General features: G+C 37.7%; 1 protein-coding gene across 1 annotated transcript; it reads left to right on the plus strand.

The window, feature by feature from the left end:
• Nucleotides 1–7,932: 7,932 nt before the first annotated feature.
• LOC107496914 (uncharacterized) lies at nt 7,933–10,405 on the plus strand. The gene is made up of 3 exons (XM_016118239.1): nt 7,933–8,132; nt 8,223–9,196; nt 9,291–10,405. The coding sequence occupies exons 1-3, from the start codon at nt 7,933–7,935 to the stop codon at nt 10,403–10,405; spliced, it is 2,289 nt and encodes a 762-aa protein (XP_015973725.1).
• Nucleotides 10,406–19,691: the final 9,286 nt, after the last annotated feature.

The raw sequence follows: 19,691 nt of genomic DNA on the forward strand, positions 1-19,691 counted from the left end.
ACCATGGAAGGTTGGCCTTGAAGGTAACTGCTTAGCACATATTCACAATGGCCAAAGCAGATCCAACCATCAGCATAAGGGTTCTGGAAGGTGGTGTAGAAAATCACTTCAGTTACAAGTGTCGTACAGAAAGATTTAACTTGGAAAGCAGAGAGTTATTGTTAGGATATATGGAGATTTGGAGTAATTATACACCGATCTTTCTCATTGCTCATTCGCAATGCAGTTGTACTTACCTAGTAAGATTCATTATATTGCTGTTACTTATAAGTGCTTAATTAAGTCACCACTTATATGTTATAACAACTGAGGGTTTTTTAGGTACTTAGGCAACTTGTAACACAGTTTTGGCCTGCTTCAGTCGATAGTGTCAAACTTCATCAGGTGCTCTGGACATTTTTTTCGTGTGTTGATACTTTTAAGCACTGCAAACTACTTATTTTCATTAATGAAACCTACTTGTATGGTAAATACGTAAACACTTTGCTCATGGTTATTGCTCAAGATGGCATATCAAACATATTGCCTATTGTATTTACCGTAATCAAGGGTGAAACTTGGTCATTTTTCCTTTCTTATCTGAGGCAACATGTGACACCCCAGCTAGACCTCTTGGTGATTTCAAACAGGTACAAAATAATTGATGCTGTGTTGAACGCCAATGAAAGTGGATGAGAACCGTCGTATGTCTTCCAGGCGTATTTTGCAAAATACATTGTTGCCAACTTCATGACATACTTCAAGAACAAGGACTTGAAGAAAGTGCTCGTTAACGCAGCATATTCGAAGTCACATAGGGAGTTCACTGATTATTTTGGTCGTCTGATGGGCGAGAACTGTGGATCAAAAGAATATGATAATGATCACTGGTCCCCGTCTTTGCAATAAAGCCCTGATGACTGGGCTCGGCCTCTGACGATTGTGAAGTACTTGGAGGTCCAAGTGTCAAATAGTCTCTATGGACGGATCTTGAAAGATCTCCAACCACCTATTCACCACGCTCATCCTGATGTGCCTCGGCTATACCTGTCGATGGGCTCACAGAAGCTCTGTAATGGCCGGCCGCTACAGCCCCACGTCTAGGATGAGCTTTACCTCGTCTCTCTCCCTCCTCGAGGCCGCACCTGGGGAAGCTCCTCATCCTTTGGCTAATGCAAATCTGGAGCATCCAGATGACGGATTTGGAGATTATCTAGCACAACTCCTCTAACCACTAACTGCTGTTCGCCCTGACCAACCAACTCTATGTACGCCTACTGAAAGTACCATCGCAAATATTGTTGTGATGGACGCAGATCGAATGCATGATGTATATGGAGTCTGTGGCCTTCCTAAGTTGCCCACATCTCCTGCCACCCCCAAGAAATCAAGGTATCACTCGCCTCTGCCGAATCTCCCATTGTTTCCATGCATCTCGTCGATGTTTAGTGGCTTGGTCAGAATGTGCTAAAGGCCACCAAACTGACGCACAATACAGTCTACCTGATGCAGTCATTGATGGCAAAGCACATCAGCGGGCATACTACTACAGCAGAGACTTCAGACTAGCGATCCCTTGTGGAATTATATGCTGGATGAGTGGGTCAGCATATGGCGTCCAGTCAATCTGTTCACCGATACCAAAAAATGTGATATACACAAAGAAAAGTTATTTAATATTCAATTACAAGTCTTAAATGTTTATGAGTTGCGTTATAGATACCAATCCCTTTGAGGACATGCCTCCACTATCGAAGCCTGATGTCAACTTTGTTACTAGGGGGCTCTAACCCCACCCACCTATAACATCAACGAATATTTAGAAACCACAAAACTATTTCGTTAGTTTAAGAAATAATATAAAAAATGATAAACATACCTATCAATCAGGAAAAATCGATGTTGGTCAAATGCATCTGGTCGACACAAAGGTATATGATATGCCCAAGAGAGATGCAAATCACCGTATCCACCCAAGTTTTGTTTACGATAATCTGTGGAACGACACATCTGGCGGTAAAGCCACGCCAACACGCCTACCCCCCATGACAATGTCCCATATAGATCAAGGTCATCTAATAGAGACAACCAACTCATATGCACCCGAGAGTCAAATGCATCCGAAAACAAAATGCCTTCAATGATCTGCATGATGTATCCTCTGGTGTAATCCAGTAGACGCTCCTCCGTCAGATGCTCTTCCAACTACTCGCAAATAATATTATGAAATTAAGTAAGATTGACAGTCTACTTATTTTGCGACTGTCTATCATGGGGGCCAGAACAACACCTAGCAGATCCTGACGGAGGTCCTCAATAGATCATCCATCATAGAACTATTCCCACTTATCGATGCAGCTACTAGCTGGATCTCCATCAATGTTGAGTCTTAACTGATACGTCACGTCATGCAGGGTGATATCCTAAGACGGGTACGAGAAGAGGCAAAGTGGAAAGATGATAGAAACATATAGGAGATGTTGAAGGTGATGGTAGAAATTATTAGAAGAATAGCAAAAGAAAGTTTTGGTGAATCTAGAAGGATAGGACCAAGAGACAAGAAATTCTGGTAGTGGAATGCACATGTACAAAAAAGATGAAGGCAAAAAGAAAGTGCTTTAAAGAGTGGTCTTTGTGCCGCAATGCAGATAATTAGAAAAAATATAATGCGGCTAAGAAAGAGATAAAAGTGGTTGTAAGTGAAGCAAGAACAAGAGCATATGATGGTCTCTACCAGTCTTTAGGCACGAAGGAAGGAGAAAAATGAATATATAGAATCGCAAAGAGCCGTGAAAAAAGAACAAGAGACTTGGATCGGGTTAAGTGCATAAAGGATAAAAACGTGGAGGTTTTGACTCAAGATGAAAAGATCAATGAAAGGTGGAAGAGATACTTCTACGAATTATTTAATGCAGGACAGAGACTCTTCTGAGCCTTGGTTGGAGGGAAGAAGATCAAAACTTCGACTACTATCGAAGGATTCGTGACTTCGAGGTAAAAGAGGTTCTAAAGTGAATGAAAAATGGCAGGGCAGTAGGACCAGAAAATATTCCAATTGGAGTTTGGAAGGGCCTTGGAGAGAAAGGCATCAGTTGGTTAACTAAGCTTTTTAGTGAGATTTTAAGGTCAGAGAAGATGTCAGATGAGTGGAGAAAGAGCACATTAGTACCTATCTACAAGATTAAGAGGGATATATATACAGAGTTGTAAAAACTATAGAGGGATCAAACTCATGAGCCATATTATGAAGTTATGAGAAAGGACGATAGAACAGAGGATGAGACAAAAGCCACAAGTAACAAAGAACTAATTTGGTTTTATGCCACGTAGATTTACTACTGAAGCTACATACATGTTAAAAAGGATCATAGAGAGGTATCGTAGTAATAAAAGGGATCTACATATGGTGTTTATTGATTTAGAAAAAGCGTACGATAGGGTGCCAAGGGAGGTCTTATGAAAGGTTTTGGAAAGGAAGAGAGTAAGGATCACATATATTCGTGCAATTAAAGACATGTATAATAGGGCTACAACTAGTGTGAAGACTTAAGATGGTGTGATAGAGGAATTTTCTATTAGTATAGGATTATACCAAGGATCATCCTTAAGTACATACATTTTCACATTAGTCTTGGAAGACCTAAATAAGAAGTTGAATTTATGGAGAAAAACTCTAGAAGTGTATGGTCTGTGCATAAGCCGTAGCAAGACAGAATATATAGAATATAAGTTTGGTTACCGAAGGAAAAACCCTAATATATAGGTGAAGATTAGAGAAAACATCCTACAAAAAGTTAAAAGTTTTAAGTATCTTGGGTGCATCATACAAGATAATGGAGAAATTGAACAAGATGTAAATCATGGGATCCAAGCAGGTTGGTCAAAATGGTGAAGTACGTTTGGTTTTATATGTGATGAAAAATTGCCTTTAAAAATTAAAGGTATATTCTACTGCACTGCTATCAGACTGGCTATGATTTATGGTACATAGTGTTGGACTGTCAAAGCGGAGCACAAACATAAGTTAAGTGTGGCAGAGATGAAGATGTTGAGATGGATGAGTAGTCATACGCGATTGGATAGAATAAGAAACAAAGATATAAGAGAGTGAGAGAGAGAGAGAGAGAGAGAGAGAGAGAGAGAGAGAGAGAGAGTTGGAGTAGCACCTATTTTGAAAAAGATGGTAGAATTGCATCTCAGGTGGTTTGGACATATGAGAAGAAGACCAACAGAGCACTCAATCAGGAGGGTAGATGAGATGGAAGATGGACAAGGGGTAAAAGGCAGAGGAAGACATAGGAAGACCATCCATGAGGTTGTCAAATGAGTTCTACATGTAAATGATCTCTCTATATACATGATACATGATAGAGCTCAATGGCGTTGTTTGATCCATGTAGCCAATCCCACTTAGTGGGACAAGGGTTTGTTGTTGTTGTTGTTATTATTGTTGTTGTTGTTGTTGTTATTGTTATTGTTGTTGTTGTTAAAAATGCCGAAAATGAAAAGTCTTATAAGAGAAGAGAGGATGAGAGTGAGGAAGAGTGACAAAGTGAAAAGGTGAAAAGTGAAAATGAGAGGGGACCACGAAATTTTATATTTAGAGAACCTATTTAAAGTTCGTCGAGGAGGATAGCGAACCTTGTGAAAATGACAAGACTTGCCGAGGGGAGCAACAAACTTGCCCACAAGTCCACAACACCAAAAATAGGATTTCGAAAATTAAAGTTAGAAAAATTTTTGTTTAGAAATAAAGATTTTTTATTTTATAATAAAAAAATAATTATATTTTTAAAAAATTATTTTTAAGAATATGATATTTTGAATACCAATTTAACCCTTTATAATCTTTCATAGATTATATTAATCAATCCCTTATTTTGAAATTGATCAAAAATCTTATACAAATCAATAGAAATATTTTTTTTTGCTCAATAATAGTGTATTGTACAGTTATATTTTATAATGGTGAAATTTGCCACATTGTGAAGCTACAACATTTTCTATATCAACACATAGGTAGCATTTTGCTGTAATTCCAACTAAGTTTTGCATGGAAGTGGGACACTTGACAAGTCTCCATCAACATGCAGGTAGAGTGATGTATGCGGTAGAAGTAGCTTTTTCAACACATATGCTATGTATTGCACTAGCTTTATCAGAGATTCATTTGCTTTTTTTTTTAAAGAAATTTGTAACTTTTCAGAGATTCTTTGACCAACACATTATTTGCATGGTACCAAGATGTTTGCATGTACAGAGTAGCTACTGCTCTGGGAACATGCGAAGATGTAGAGGCTGGCTTTTAAAGCCTCCCACCCGGCTTTCCTCCTCACCCGTTCAACACATTGTGAAGAGAGTTGAGAGTATTTAGTTCAGTGATTTTTAGAGAGTTGGTATTTTTTTAGAGTATTTTAGTGTATTAGGTATGAGATTTATATATCAAAAATTTTAAACTCGAGTTTAGTAAAAATAGTACGTGATTATACGTCATGGCAGAACATATTATCAACTATTTGAGACAATATAATTATATAAGTTTATTATTTTCGTTAATTTAAAGCTTATTATTTGGTTAATATGTTGAATGCAATTATTTTGGTTAATATTATTATTAGTAATATTAGTATAGTTAATCATTTGATTTATTTCTTGTAGATTTTTCGTGACAATAATATTGTTATTATTTTCTTAAATTTTTTGTTATTATTTTTTTATTTCCTGCTATTATTTAATTAATTAATTATTAATAAATATATTTATTGGATAGGTTGTAAGTTTTTTTATTTTTTGCTATAATAAAATATTTTATATTTTTTATTATTAAAATTAATAAATAATATACACACACAAAAAAATTGGAATTCTATGTAGTAATTTTTTATTTTCGGATTGACTCATGATGATCAGAGATTATACTCATGCCGTCTCTTCTAACAACATGCTTTCATAAATTACTAAGGAAAAAGTGTCATGCAATAGCGGTCTCTCCCTCCACGATGGCAAAAACATTTAGCACAATGTTTTGGTTCCTATCATGTGCAACTGCAACCAAAAGACAACCTTTATATTTTACGTAAAGGTGGGTTCCATCTACCCGAATTAGCAGCTTGCATATTTGAATGCTCTAATGCATGAATTGAAATTTTAGAATACCCGGTGAAATATTCTAACACTGTCCACCTCTTGACTTCCATTATACAAAGTTTGGTAAGATTCTTCCCATCCATTGAAAACTTTGGCTATTGACTTTTACTTTGCTAACCAAATCTTTCGGTAACTAATGATGTAGTTGAGCCTTGCCTGAACTTTCGCAATTACAGATTTCACCTTTATGAATGGGTCAAATTTAACCAATGGCTTCATAGCCTCAGCAACCGTGTTCGAGTCCAAATTGGAGTGATCCTGTGAAATCGTTCCTATGGAACACGTGTGCCTCCCATTGTATCTTTGAATCTCCCAACAACCTTTCTTCTGTATCAAGTTGCCTCGGATAAGCGAATCGCATCCACGTCCATAAGTCTTGCTTTTCGTATAGAATGTCTGAGGCTCGGATTCATAAACAACGTAATCGACTCATCTGGAGATAGTGTAATTCCAAATTATTGCGATGACCGAGTTTTTAGAATTGTATTCCATTCCAATCCTGAACTCCTCATCCTCAGGATCAACAACGCCTATAGAATAAATAAATTGTCGCTCATTGATTCGTCCAAAAAAATTAACAAAAATATATTACCCACTCCTCATGTACCTTTGTTCGCATATTTAAGGAACTTTGGTGTATGTATGGCGTCAAGCTCCAAACTACACATAAAAGGTGGAACGTCTATGGGTTGAATGACTACGGGTTGAACCACTAAAATTTCCGTGATTACCTCACCACTCCTATGGTCGTCCTCGTTTTTGTCACCAACTTCGTACATAGCTTCAAACTCCTCTTCGCTATCATTGTTTATTCCTTCGTCTTTAACTCTATCATCTTGCACGTCTAAGTCATATTGAATTTCATCTGCAGCTATATGTTCAAACTCAATATACAACTCAATCTTTAGGTGTTACACCTGAATTTGCTGGTGAATATGAAACATCCGTTGAATGCTTGTTTCGTCAACGATTGGCATAATCTCAAACTGTATTAAGCCAACAAATACGATAATCGAATTCTGTAGAAAATATTTCTCACCTTTGAAATATCACTCTCTATCCTTTGATAGAGACCGTATTGTAGTTCCGCGAACATCATAGTGCATAGAACTACAAACGAAAATGAATTCTCATACGCAAAGCTCACCTTCTCATATATATTTCATATAATATTACTATTGTGGTAAACCACTATATTTGCAGTGCCTTCCATCACACCAATAAAAAAGCTTTGGTTTTATAGGTAGAAGATCTATATTGCAAGTTACGTGTTGAAATCACAATAAATTAACAATTAACACTCCGTTATGTTGTCACGCATCTAACATATGGCTTTTTTATATAAATAATCATTGGAAACACTTTAATTCCTAGAATATGCATGCTTCGAAAATTTTTCTTAAATACGCATGCTCATATCAAGACCTTCGGCCACGAAATGAAGATGCATACCATTTCACAACCGGCGCCAGCGAAATGGAGGAGAGAGGTGCAGGGTCCAACTCAACCCTGGCACACACGAAATGGAGAGCCATTTAGTGGCTGCCACCCACGAAATGGGGGGAGAGCCATCTAGTGGCTGCCACCCACAAAATGGGGAAACATGGGGCGGCGGTCACGAATTGGATGAAAATCACGTGTACCGCCCACGAATTGAGACAAGAATTTGCCTATATAAAGGCTCGTAGATGACCCAAAAGAAGGCATTAGCTTCACTCTCCTCTCACTCTCGAAAGTTGCTCTCAATCTCTTCTCCCTCTTTCTTTCTTAAAGAATTTCTGGTCTTAAGATTTGTTTGCTATTTCTATGGCTTCGGAGAACGTTTACGTGATTATATACCCAAACGGTGAAATCTCTCATACAGCAGAAGGTATTACATTCGTTTGCGATGATCCACTGTGGATAATGATTCCACCACAGACATCGTTGCAAGAGTTGAAGAATCTGATTCTGATGCATACCGGAATGTTTGGAAAAAAAGAAATCAGAAAGCTGACTTACAGGATGTTGGTTGCAGTGGCCAACTCATTTTCCTATCAAAAAATGCAAATAAAATCCGATTAGCATGTGTCGATGATGTTTTCTTACCATCGCAGCATAGGAAGCATCTATTCATTGGAGCTTTGTTTGAATCTTCAAGATATTGGTGGAAGCTCATCCAGTTCGAATAATGTGGAGGGTGCGAGAAATGTTGGGGCAGCTGATTTTGTTTCGGCTCGGGATATTAGTAGGGCCCCAAGTCCAAGTTTCAACGCGTTCGTCCCGCGGGAACAGAGTGTAGGTATTCGTGGAGCACGCCCCGCCCCTTTTACACATTTTGGGGTCAATATGGTTCTTGATGCTGCTATTGCAGATACGTCTGACGAGGATGACATTGAAGATTTCAGTGATGGTGAGGCAGAAGCCGTTCTGGAGACGCAGCCTCTGCATGAAAATGATGTTCCGGCAACACGGGTCGAACCGGAAGGTGGTGGTGTATCATCATCCACACCAGAACACTACCTGTCCCTAAATCTTGGAGCAATGCATTCCAGTAACGCAGAGGACGGACCGAGCAGCTACCCTTTGTCAGGAGAGATGAAGCTCGAGATTGGGTTAAAATTTCCTAATCGGGAAACAGCGAGGCTAGCAGTCAAAAACTACAACATCCGCAGGAGTGCAGAATATAAGGTGGTAGAGTCAGACCAAACTAGGTATGTATGTCGATGCAAGCAGTTCGGGGATCAATGTCGCTGGATGGTACAGGTTGCGAAGACGAGGTCCTCTAGATTTTGGGAAATCCGAAAGTACAAAGGGCCTCACAGTTGCTTGGCAAGTTCAATGTCTCAAGACCACGCTCAACTAGACAGGAATGTCATCTGTCAGCACATATTTCCCATGGTGCATGCTGATGCGACAATATGTGTAAAGGTATTGCAAGGATCGGTAGAGTCAGCGTACGGTTACAAGGTGTCATACAAGAAGGTTTGGCACGCGAAGCAAAAGGCAATCGCAAGGATCTATGGTGATTGGGATGAGTCGTATGACCAGCTGCGTAGATACCTCAATGCTCTGCAAGCTTTCGTCCCAGGTATTACATGCGTTTTATTATTGAATGGTCTTTGATATTTAATGTCCTTTGAGTCCTTCACATGCTAATAACTTAGTACGCATTTTCGCACCAGGGACAATTGTTGACCTTGAAACGCGGCCGTACTATGTCGGAAACAGACTCGACCGTGAGAGTGTCATGTTTCACCAGGTTTTCTGGTCGTTCCCTTCATGTGTTGAAGCTTTTAGGCACTGTAAACCACTTGTGTCAGTGGACGGAACACACCTGTATGGTAAGTACGCAGGCACTCTTCTCATGGGCATAGCACAGGACGGCAATAACAACATTCTACCGGTGGCTTTCGCACTTGTCGAGAGAGAGAACACAGATTTATGGTACTTCTTCCTCACCAATTTGAGGAGGCATGTCGCAACTCGGCCAGGAGTGCTGCTTATATCCGACAGGCATGCGGCAATAAAGGCCGCATTGGAGCGTGAGGGGTGTGGATGGGAACACAATGTGTATTGTGTACGACATATTGCCTCCAACTTCGCAACCAGTTTCAAGAGTAAGGAAGCCAAAAGACACCTAGTTAATGCTGCATATTCGAAGACGCAAGAGCAGTCGCAGTACTACCTGGAGCTTATCAGTAGCGAGGATCCGATTACATCTCCGCAGATGATGGAGTGGATCCGAGGGTTAGAGCCACCTAAATGTCTGCAGCACCTTGATGAGGGCCGACGATATGGTCACATGACGACCAATCTTTCTGAGTGTATCAACTCCGTGCTGAAGGGCACTAGAAATCTACCAGTCTGTGCAATTGTCAAGTCTACTTACCATCGCCTGAATGAGTTGTTCGTCCTCAAGGGTCGGCAAGCACAAGCGCAAATTGCAAGCGGTCAGGTGTTCTCACAGTTCTTGCAAAAAGCCATACTAGCGAACCGTGAGGGGATTCCACAGATGTTAGTGACGTCATATGATAGGAATACTACTATTTTCACGGTCGACGAGATAGCTGCTATAGGGGTGCAGTCACGGTTCCGGGTTAACCTTCAGTACCACAGATGTGACTGTGGTTTCTTCCAGGCGTTACACTATCCCTGTGCACATGCTTTGGCCGCCTGCGCATATGCGAGATTGGACGGGCAACAGTACGTTGATTTAGTCTACCGTGTTGAGAGCGTGTTTCGGGTATACGAAAGGGAATTCCAGCCAATGCCGGATGAGGAGATGTGGCCCCCTTGAGAAGGACAACGTCTTCGTCCCAACCCCCTCCTACGACGTTCAATGGAAGGACGTCCGGTGTCTACTAGGATTCAGAATAAAATGGACGAGGTTGAGCCGGTACCAGGTAAGAGGTGCGGCCTTTGCAGGACACCAGGACATACTAGGCGCAGTTGTCCGCATGTTTCGGCAAGCTAACTTTCATCCAATTCAGTCTAATGTATTTTGTTCCCAAATGTATTATCTTAAACCTATTTATTGAAGGTTGATTTTGTTGTGTCTGTTACATTTGCGTTCTCGTTTATATTTTAATGATGTTAAAGTGTGAGGGTAATAACACATAAACAAGTAACGAAACATCACATACGCCTTGAATAACTAACGAACCAGCAAATGTAAACAAGTAGGAATTACAGACAACAAAACTAACATGTAAAAACAACAACAGAAATAAACTAACATAACACTAATGGTGCTCGTGACCTAATCTACCGCCTGTGCCACACGAGAAGGCTCGAGTGTCCCGGCGGGGACGAGCAGCAGGTCCCTCAACCTCGTCCGGTGTAGCATCAGCCCCCGTGTAAGAAAGACGTCGTCCGGGCATCTGCATGGCGTCATATGGTCGAAGTGGAGAAACAGCCGTGTCACCAACAGAAGCGAATCTCCTCCCCGCATAGGCAGGCTGAGTGTACGTGTCGGAGCGAGGCAGGGCGAGTGCAAGATCTGTGGGCGTGTGTGGGGATGACTGCTGAGGAATGAAATGGTCCAACCCGTCGAATAAGGAAGAGAAGTTTGTCCACCCAACTCTGTCCATAGAATCAATCAAGTCCTGTGTGCCTTCCTGGGATGAACCCCCAACCTCGAAGCTACTCTGATATGGCATAACTTGCTGACTGGAAGATGGCTGGGGGGGTCCGCTGATACAACAGGTTGCGGGTAGTAGTAGTCCCCTGCGGCTGGAGGAGCATGCGATGGAATATGGTGTCCCATGTCTGGCTCAAAACTGGGTCGGTCTTGTTCAGGCAAATCTTGCTCATCCTCCCCATGTTCTACTTGACCTTCAACTCTGGCCCTGCGGGGACGGCGACGCCGATGGTCTCGGGGAACCGGAGGCAAATTAACCACGGGGCCTCTTTCATACTCCGCCGGCGCATCTGCGGGGACAACGTCACCTCTCGGGTCATGTAATGCATCAGGGGTGGACAGAAACCTCCTTGTTCTCTGAGAGTACCACCTATAGTAATCCTAGCTGGGATGCAATGTATCTGCACGATCAATCCGCAGCCGGTATGCATCTGTGCGCCGATTGGCCCATACCTCAAACGACTCGGAGAGTCGAACCGGCCACCATCCGTCATCATTACGAGCCGATTGTCGATGGAAGGTATCTATATTAAGCGGAGGGTTTGGAGGTCCTTGCTTTCCCCCAAACTGTCGCAACACCCGATCAACATTTAGGATCTCAATCCACCTGAAAAATATTAGAGGCATAACGTCGGTATAGAAATCTCCATGCGGGTGGCCGAGGAATTCGGCAGGAACTCTAGACAGAATGCAGGGCTCCAAGTACGGTTGCCAAACAAACTGCAAAGAAAAGGAACCCCGTCACAACAGCCATATAAGGTGTTATTGAATACATATTAATAACAACGGGCACCAACCTCGTCGACCTGCAGATTATCCAACCGCAACCGATGCCTAAGTAGGCGCTGCTCAGCATAGTCATTTTGTCCTTTTTTCCCTGCCCACCTGTTTGACAATGTCAAACTTCATTAAAAAATCTATTTCCGTCATGAAAGGATAATTGACAAAATTCACAAAGTGTGGAGACCGATAAAATACCTAGTGGCTAAAGGAAAACTATACGGTGTGGTGACATTCGGGACCCAGAACGGTAATCTGTAGTATATCCACGACATGAGCAACGTGTGACACCCGGCCATACCCTCAACACTGTAACCTGTTGCTAGGCACATAGCACGATATAACCAACAGAGGACGGCACTACCCCAACTGTAGGTGACTATGGCATCATACTCAGCCAATAAAGGCAGATATCGAACATGGACTGTGTTGTTGGACTTGTCTGGAAGAAGGACGCCTCCCAATAGGTAAAGTATGTAACATCGTGCATACTGCATGAGGCCATTATCATCTAAGTCAAGCGGCATCTATTGAAGACGAGTTCTGAGCCACTTCAAATTGATGTTGTACTTTGTTGTCCCTACGTGGCCGGCGGGAACCTCACCTAGAAGTTCATGACACCATTCCCAAATATCTCTTTGGTGAAACTTACTCCATGACCTTAACGTACCGCTAACAGGCTGACCATCAACAGGTAGACCTAACTGCATGGCTACATCTTCCAGGGTTATGGTACACTCACCCCAAGGGAGATGAAAAGTATGAGTTTCCGGTCGCCATCGTTCGACAAAGGCACTAATAAGTGGATTGTCGTACTCGAAGCGCTTGATCAGCGAGGCATGATAAAATCCGGTGCGTCTCAGATAAGGCTCAAGCCTCTCCCGCCTAATTGCCATGGTTGGATCCTCAGCCTCTAACATGAAAACATCAACCAGCATGCCATGAAGAGTAAGAACACGTGTGGGCTACAACATAAAAAGCCAAGAAAGACAACAGTTACGAATACTATATAAAATTTTTAAATATCGAAGAAATTAGTTATAACATTCCCTAACAACAGCAATCCGATTATTTAAGGTAAACTAACCTTATGGAATAAATGTGCCGCTATGTAAAGTTCGTCCAACCGGTTCAAGTTCTCCTCCACGTTCACCCCTCCCCCACTCATATTTAGTTTTAATTTTTTTATAAAACTCACCACCACAAACTCACCCCCTATCAGCTTTCATTTACCACTCTCACAACTTTATTTTTCTACCCCTATTTCAATTTCACCGTGCATGAAGGCTCTCCCCACCCCCCTTTTATAACACTCTTGGCTCCATTTTCAATACACCCCTGCCACCCAACACGCCAATGCATGTGAGCTTCCTGCTGCAGCCGCTTTGACCGCCCAACTCGTGCCCGCCAGAAACGAAGACCCCAACTCGTGGTCGCCGCCAACTAAATAGCCCATTTCGTGGCCGGTGAGCTTGAGATGCTCCATTTCGTGTGCGCCGTTCTGGAAATGCCTCATCTCCTTGGTGGCAGCCACGAATTCGCAGATCCTGCACCTCTTTTTTCCATTTCGTTGGCGCTGGTTGTGAAATGGTATGCATTTCCATTTCGTGGTCGAAGGTCTTGATATAAGCATGCGTATTTAAAAAAAAATTTCGATGCATGCGTATTCTAGAAATTAAAGTGTTTTCAATGTTTATTTATGTAAAAAAGCCTCTAACATGTCGTATACATATTGAATCAGCATATTTATCGCGTGTTGAACCTTACGTGCAGCATTCACTCTCGATATACACCAAAAAGATTCGTTTCTGACAAAAACAAATTTTTTTCCATATTAAAAAAAATGAACCACAATTCAATGCACCTATACTCTATACGAAGAACAAAAGTTCTTTCTACATTTAATACCGACATTATATGTAGTCTTAGATTTATTTAAGGCGCCTTTAGGGAAACTATTTTTTAAAAATTAAGTTAATTTTTTATTTTTAATATATTTTTAATATATTCAATATATTAATATATATAAAAGATAATAAAATTAATTATATTTGTTTTTCTATTATTCCCTATGAAAAGATTTAAATTTGTTTAGGTAGGCAATAAATAAAATTAAAATTAGCAGGAATAAAAATATTAAAAGTTTAAGATTTACAAGAAAACAAATATTTATTTAAAGACTAACGTAACTCATTTTTTAACGTCACATTTTATAATCTAATTAACGAAAATAAACAATTAAACTAATGATTGTATTTTTTAATGACGAATTTTAGGCATCTAATATTTTTAATACCAATTTAACACATATATAATCTTTTGGGATGACTACTAACTGTTATTTTTATTGTGATATAGATAAATACTCATTTAATGATTTGTGATTTTTTTCATAATATGAGCGATTTATTTTTTTAATAGTGAAGAATTCAGTCTCTCAAAACAGACTTAAGTTAATAAAATTTGAAGATATAATTTTTATTCACATACAATAATAACATAAACACTTCTCTCTTAATATACCATGCAACATATATTTATTTATTTATTTTATAACACATTTTCAGTACGAGACTCTGATCAAAATTTAGAAAGACTCAGATAATAAATTTTCATTATATCAAAGTTTTTTCATCTTAAATTTAATGCTCTTGATATATTTGCAAACAACTACTTGTCATGGATATTAAATATCAAAATTTATCTTGATTTAATGGATTTTAGAGATACCCTTAAGGCTGGAAATAAAACATCACAGAAGGATAAAGCCAAAGCCATGATCTTCTTTCGTCGACATCTTGATGAATGATTGAAAAATAAGTATCTCGCACTAAGAGATCATGCATATTTGTGGAGGAATCTTAAAGAAAGATATAATCATAAAAAAATAGTGATACTTCCTTAAGCCCAATATGAGTTGACACACTTGTATTTACAGGATTTTAAATCCATAAATGAATATAATTCAACAATATTTCGAATTACGTCACGAAAAATTTTTTTCGATCTTCCATGTCTTGAATGTGCTCATGCAGCAGTAATACTAAAAAAAAGAATTTAAAAATATTTTAAACTAATTTCTTGTCTTCTTATTATTGAATGTAACAATGAATTGCTTTTAAGAAATCATAAAGTGTGTCTAGTTGGCGCCGTCCCATTTTCTAAAACAAATGCGGCAAATTATAACCTCGAAAGAGGTCAATGGCAATACTTTGGTAACAAGAAAAATTATGGAAGAAAGAAAATTATTTTCACAAGAAAGAATCTCACCAAAAATGAGATAAAGAAAGAAAAAATAGGCAAAATAAATCAACAGAGGATAAATATTTCTATTGTGATGAAAAGGGTCATTAGTCACGTACCTGTCATATCTCAAGACACTTGGTTGATCTTTATCAAGCATCTTTGAAAAATAATAACAAAGAAAAGGAGACAAATTTTATTTCAAAGGATGTTGCTGAAAATTATACCACTCATTATGAAGTATCTGATTTCTTTGAAATCTTGAAGAAAATATTGGTCATTTAATCAATGATGAAAAAATTTAATATTTAGATTCGTTAAGTACTTATGTAAATAAATAATGTAAGAAACTTTTTATTAATTTTTATTTTCTATGCATTTAAATTTCAAGTATAATGTATAAAAATAATATTTAATAAAATATTAATATATATTTATGTTTAAGAATTAAAAAAATTACTAAATATGTCAAATTCTATAATAATAGTAATAATAATAAAAGTAAAGTATCGTTTTTGTCTCAAACATTTTGGGTAACTCCTATTTGTGTCCCTAACGTTTAAATCGTCCTATTTGCATCCCTAACGTTTATAAAAGTGATTCAATGCTATCCTAACATCAATTATACTAACAAATTAGATTATATTTTTCAATTATTCTTACTTGGATGTATTCATTCTCAATTAGGTCTCACTTGAATGTGTTCGATTTTAATATTATACCCACTATTTGTGTTTAGATTCAATTATGTTTCTAGAAAAGTGAATTATGTAAATGTTGTAGGAATTAATTTCAACTTTTGATGAGCTATTTTTCGAAGTGGATCATCGATTTTATACCAGACATTTGTATTCTAACTTCAAGAAGAGATTTTTAAAACTCAAACTAAAGCGTTCATGATGTGTATTCTAATTAAGAATACAATTTTATTGTCATGTATTTTTACTCATTTTATCATCTTATTATTATTATTTGTCTTTAAAGAAAATGGCAAGAACATATAATGAAGATGTTTGTCTTGAGAATAGTGCAAGTTAGTATACCACTCTCAAGGTAATATATATTTTACTCATCTTGTATCAAAAGAAGAATGTGTTAGCACCATTATTGGTTCAGGCATTATGATAGAAAGTTCCGGAAGAAATATAATTTTGTTTTCTGGAGAAATAAAATTCATAATAAATAATGCATTATTGTCTACTAAGTCTCTAAAAAACTTGTTGAGTTTTAAAGATATTTGCCGAAATGAAAATCATATTGAAATAATGAATGAAGAAAATCACGAATACTTATATATCACAACTCGTGATTTAAATAAAATGGTTATATTAAAAAAGTTACTCTCACTTTCTTCTGTGTTATATTATACTAAAATTAGTTCAATTGAATCACATGCCATTGTAATCCAGAAGTTTACTATTTCAAATGAATTCATAATTTGGCATGATCGATTTGGGCATTCTAGAACAACCATGATGCAAAGAATTATTGAAAACTCACATGGACATTCACTAAAGAGTCAGAGAGGTCTTCAATCTAGTGAATTCTCTTATGCTACATATTTTCAAGAAAAGTTAATTGTAAGGCCATCAACAATAAAAATCATGTTTGAGTCCCCTGAATTTTTAGAAAGAATTCAAATAGATACATGTGGACCAATTCATCCACCATGTGGATCATTTATATACTTTATGGTCCTAACAGACGCATTCTCGAGATAGTCATATGTGTGCTTATTGTCATCTCGCAAACTAGCGTTTGCGAGATTACTTGCTCAAATTATTTGATTAAAAGCACAATTTCTAGAAAATCCAATCAAAGCAATTCGCCATAATAATGTTGGTGAATTCACTTCCCAAATATTTTATGCTTATTGTAAGGCTAACGGAATAAGTGTCAAATATCTAGTAGCTCATATTCACACACAAAATAAGTTAGCAGAATCATTTATTAAACGCCTTCAATTAATTGATAGACCCCTTACTTAACAAATCATCCTAGTGCTGTTTGGGGCATGCAATTTTACATGATGCATCACTTATTCGTTTGAAGCCAACAAATTACCATCAATTCTCTTCTCTACTATTAGCTTTTAGCTAGTAACCAAATATTTTCCATTTTAGATTATTTGGGTAGTGATATATTTTTCAATTGCTCTACCTTCTCGCGCCAAAATAAAACCTTAAAAAAATTGAGAATTTATGTGGGATATAATTCTTCCTCTATAGTGAGATATCTTGAGATACAAACACGAGTATGTTTAAAGTTCGATTTGCAGATTGTCATTTTAATGAATCAATATTTCCAACACTGGAAGAAGAAAATAAGCCACTTGAGAAAGATTTTAATTGGAATGCATCATCATTAATGCATCTAGATCCACGATCAGGACAATGTGAATTAAAAGTTCAAAAGATTATACATTTTTAAAGAATAACAAATAAATTACATGATACATTTTATGATACAAAGAAGATAACCAAATCTTATATACCAACTGAAATATCACAATTCGAATTGATATTCCAATTGGACGAATGACTACTGAAACAAGTACACGCCAAAAGCGTGGTAGACCAACTAGTTCCAAAAACAAAATCTTTGATAAAGAAAAGAGGCATTTGATATTATCGAGATAAATTGTACTCCAATCTTGTTGAAAAGGATAAACACATAGAAAGGACACTAGCAGGTGTCCAAAATTTTAATATAATTTTGGCGTCAGAAGACATTCAGGTATTTAAAAATTCTAAAAATTGTGAAAATGATGAGATCTGGATAAATTATGTCTTTACAGGAGAAAAATGGAACCAAAATAAAACAATTGTCAATGAAATATTATTGGAATCCCTAGAAAGATTCAAACAATTATAAAAGCCCCAAAAGAAGAGTTTGAGATAAAAAGATATAAAAAAAAAACTAAATTTTGTCTCGACCTGTAAATCGAGCATGCAAATAATGGGATCTTTATTCATCAAACAACATACATAGAAAAGATCTTGGAGATATTTTATATGGATAAGTCATATCCATTCTTGATGATGGTAAGGTTTTTGGATGTAAAAAAGGATCAATTCTATCTTAAAGAAGAAAATAACGATATCTTTGGTCTTGAAGTACCATATCTTAGTGTCATTGGAATATTAATGTATCTTGCTAATAATACACATTTGACATATCATTTGCTGTAAATTTACTAGTAAGATATAGTTCATTTCTAACCAAAAGACATTGGAATGGAATCAAATAAATCTTTTGATATATTCATGGAACAGTTGATATGAGACTGTTTTATCCATATAAATCCAAGTCACAATTAGTTGGCTATGCAGATGCAAGATACTTGTCTGATTTACACAAAGAAATATCTCAAATAGAATACCTATTCACATACGGTGATACAACTATATCATGGAGGTCCACAAAACAGACAATATAAATAACATCCTCTAATCATGTTGAAATACTAGTGATACATGAAACAAGTTACGAGTGTTTTTGGTTCAAAGTTTAATCCAATATATTACATCATCATGTGGACTGACTGATAGAAAAATAGCTCCATCTGTTCTAATCTGTTTGAAGATAATACAGCATGCATTGCTCAATTTAAGGGTGAATACATCAAAGATGATAGATAGGACTGGCAATGGGTAGGGTAGGGTAGGGTTTGGACCCTATCCTAACCCTACCCGCGGGTTAAAAATTTCATTAAAACTCTACCCTACCCTATCCGCGGGTTGAGAATCTCTCAACCCTAACCCTACCCGCACCCTAAAATTCTAAACCCTACTCTACCCTACCCTACCCGCATAAATATCAAATTTTTTCAAAGTAAATATAAAATTCAATTATTTCGAATTTTATACGTATTAATAACATAAAAAATAAAAAACTAATGCTCTAAATTACTTAATTAACTAACTAGTTTTATGGTTGTTCACTTATTATAAGTCATTACATAAGAGAGGTTGTGGGTTCAACTCTCACTTCCTTCACTATATAGAGAGATTTTTATAAAATATGTGTTATATACGAGGTGCGGGTAGGGTAGGGTAGGGTACACCATAAACCCGTACCCTACCCTACCCGCAGGCATACCCGGACCGTACTCTACCCTACCCGCTGCGGATAGGGTGTAGCCTACCCTACCCGACCGGGTTGGGTACCCGCGGGTAGGGTATGAATTGCCAGCCCTAATGATAGAACAAAACATATTTCTCTCAAATTCTTCTTCACTCATGACCTTCAAAATCAAAGAACAATTGATGTCCAACAGATCCGCTCAGTTAAGTTTTTTTTGACAAGGTTTTTAATGAAGTAGTCCTTATCACAAAGGATATTGTACTCTTTTTCTTTACTAAGATTTTTTTTTCTATTGAGTTTTTATTTGTAAAATTTTAATAAGATATAATCCTAA

This window comes from Arachis duranensis, chromosome 7, assembly GCF_000817695.3.
Source record: "Arachis duranensis cultivar V14167 chromosome 7, aradu.V14167.gnm2.J7QH, whole genome shotgun sequence".
NCBI lineage: Eukaryota > Viridiplantae > Streptophyta > Magnoliopsida > Fabales > Fabaceae > Arachis > Arachis duranensis.

Coding starts and splice junctions, on each gene's coding strand:
- LOC107496914 (XM_016118239.1), top strand. CDS start 7,933: ATGGCTTCGGAGAACGTTTACGTGATTATATACCCAAACGGTGAAATC. Junction 8,133..8,222: donor AGAAAGCTGACTTACAGGAT/GTTGGTTGCAGT, acceptor TTACCATCGCAG/CATAGGAAGCATCTATTCAT. Junction 9,197..9,290: donor TCTGCAAGCTTTCGTCCCAG/GTATTACATGCG, acceptor TTTTCGCACCAG/GGACAATTGTTGACCTTGAA.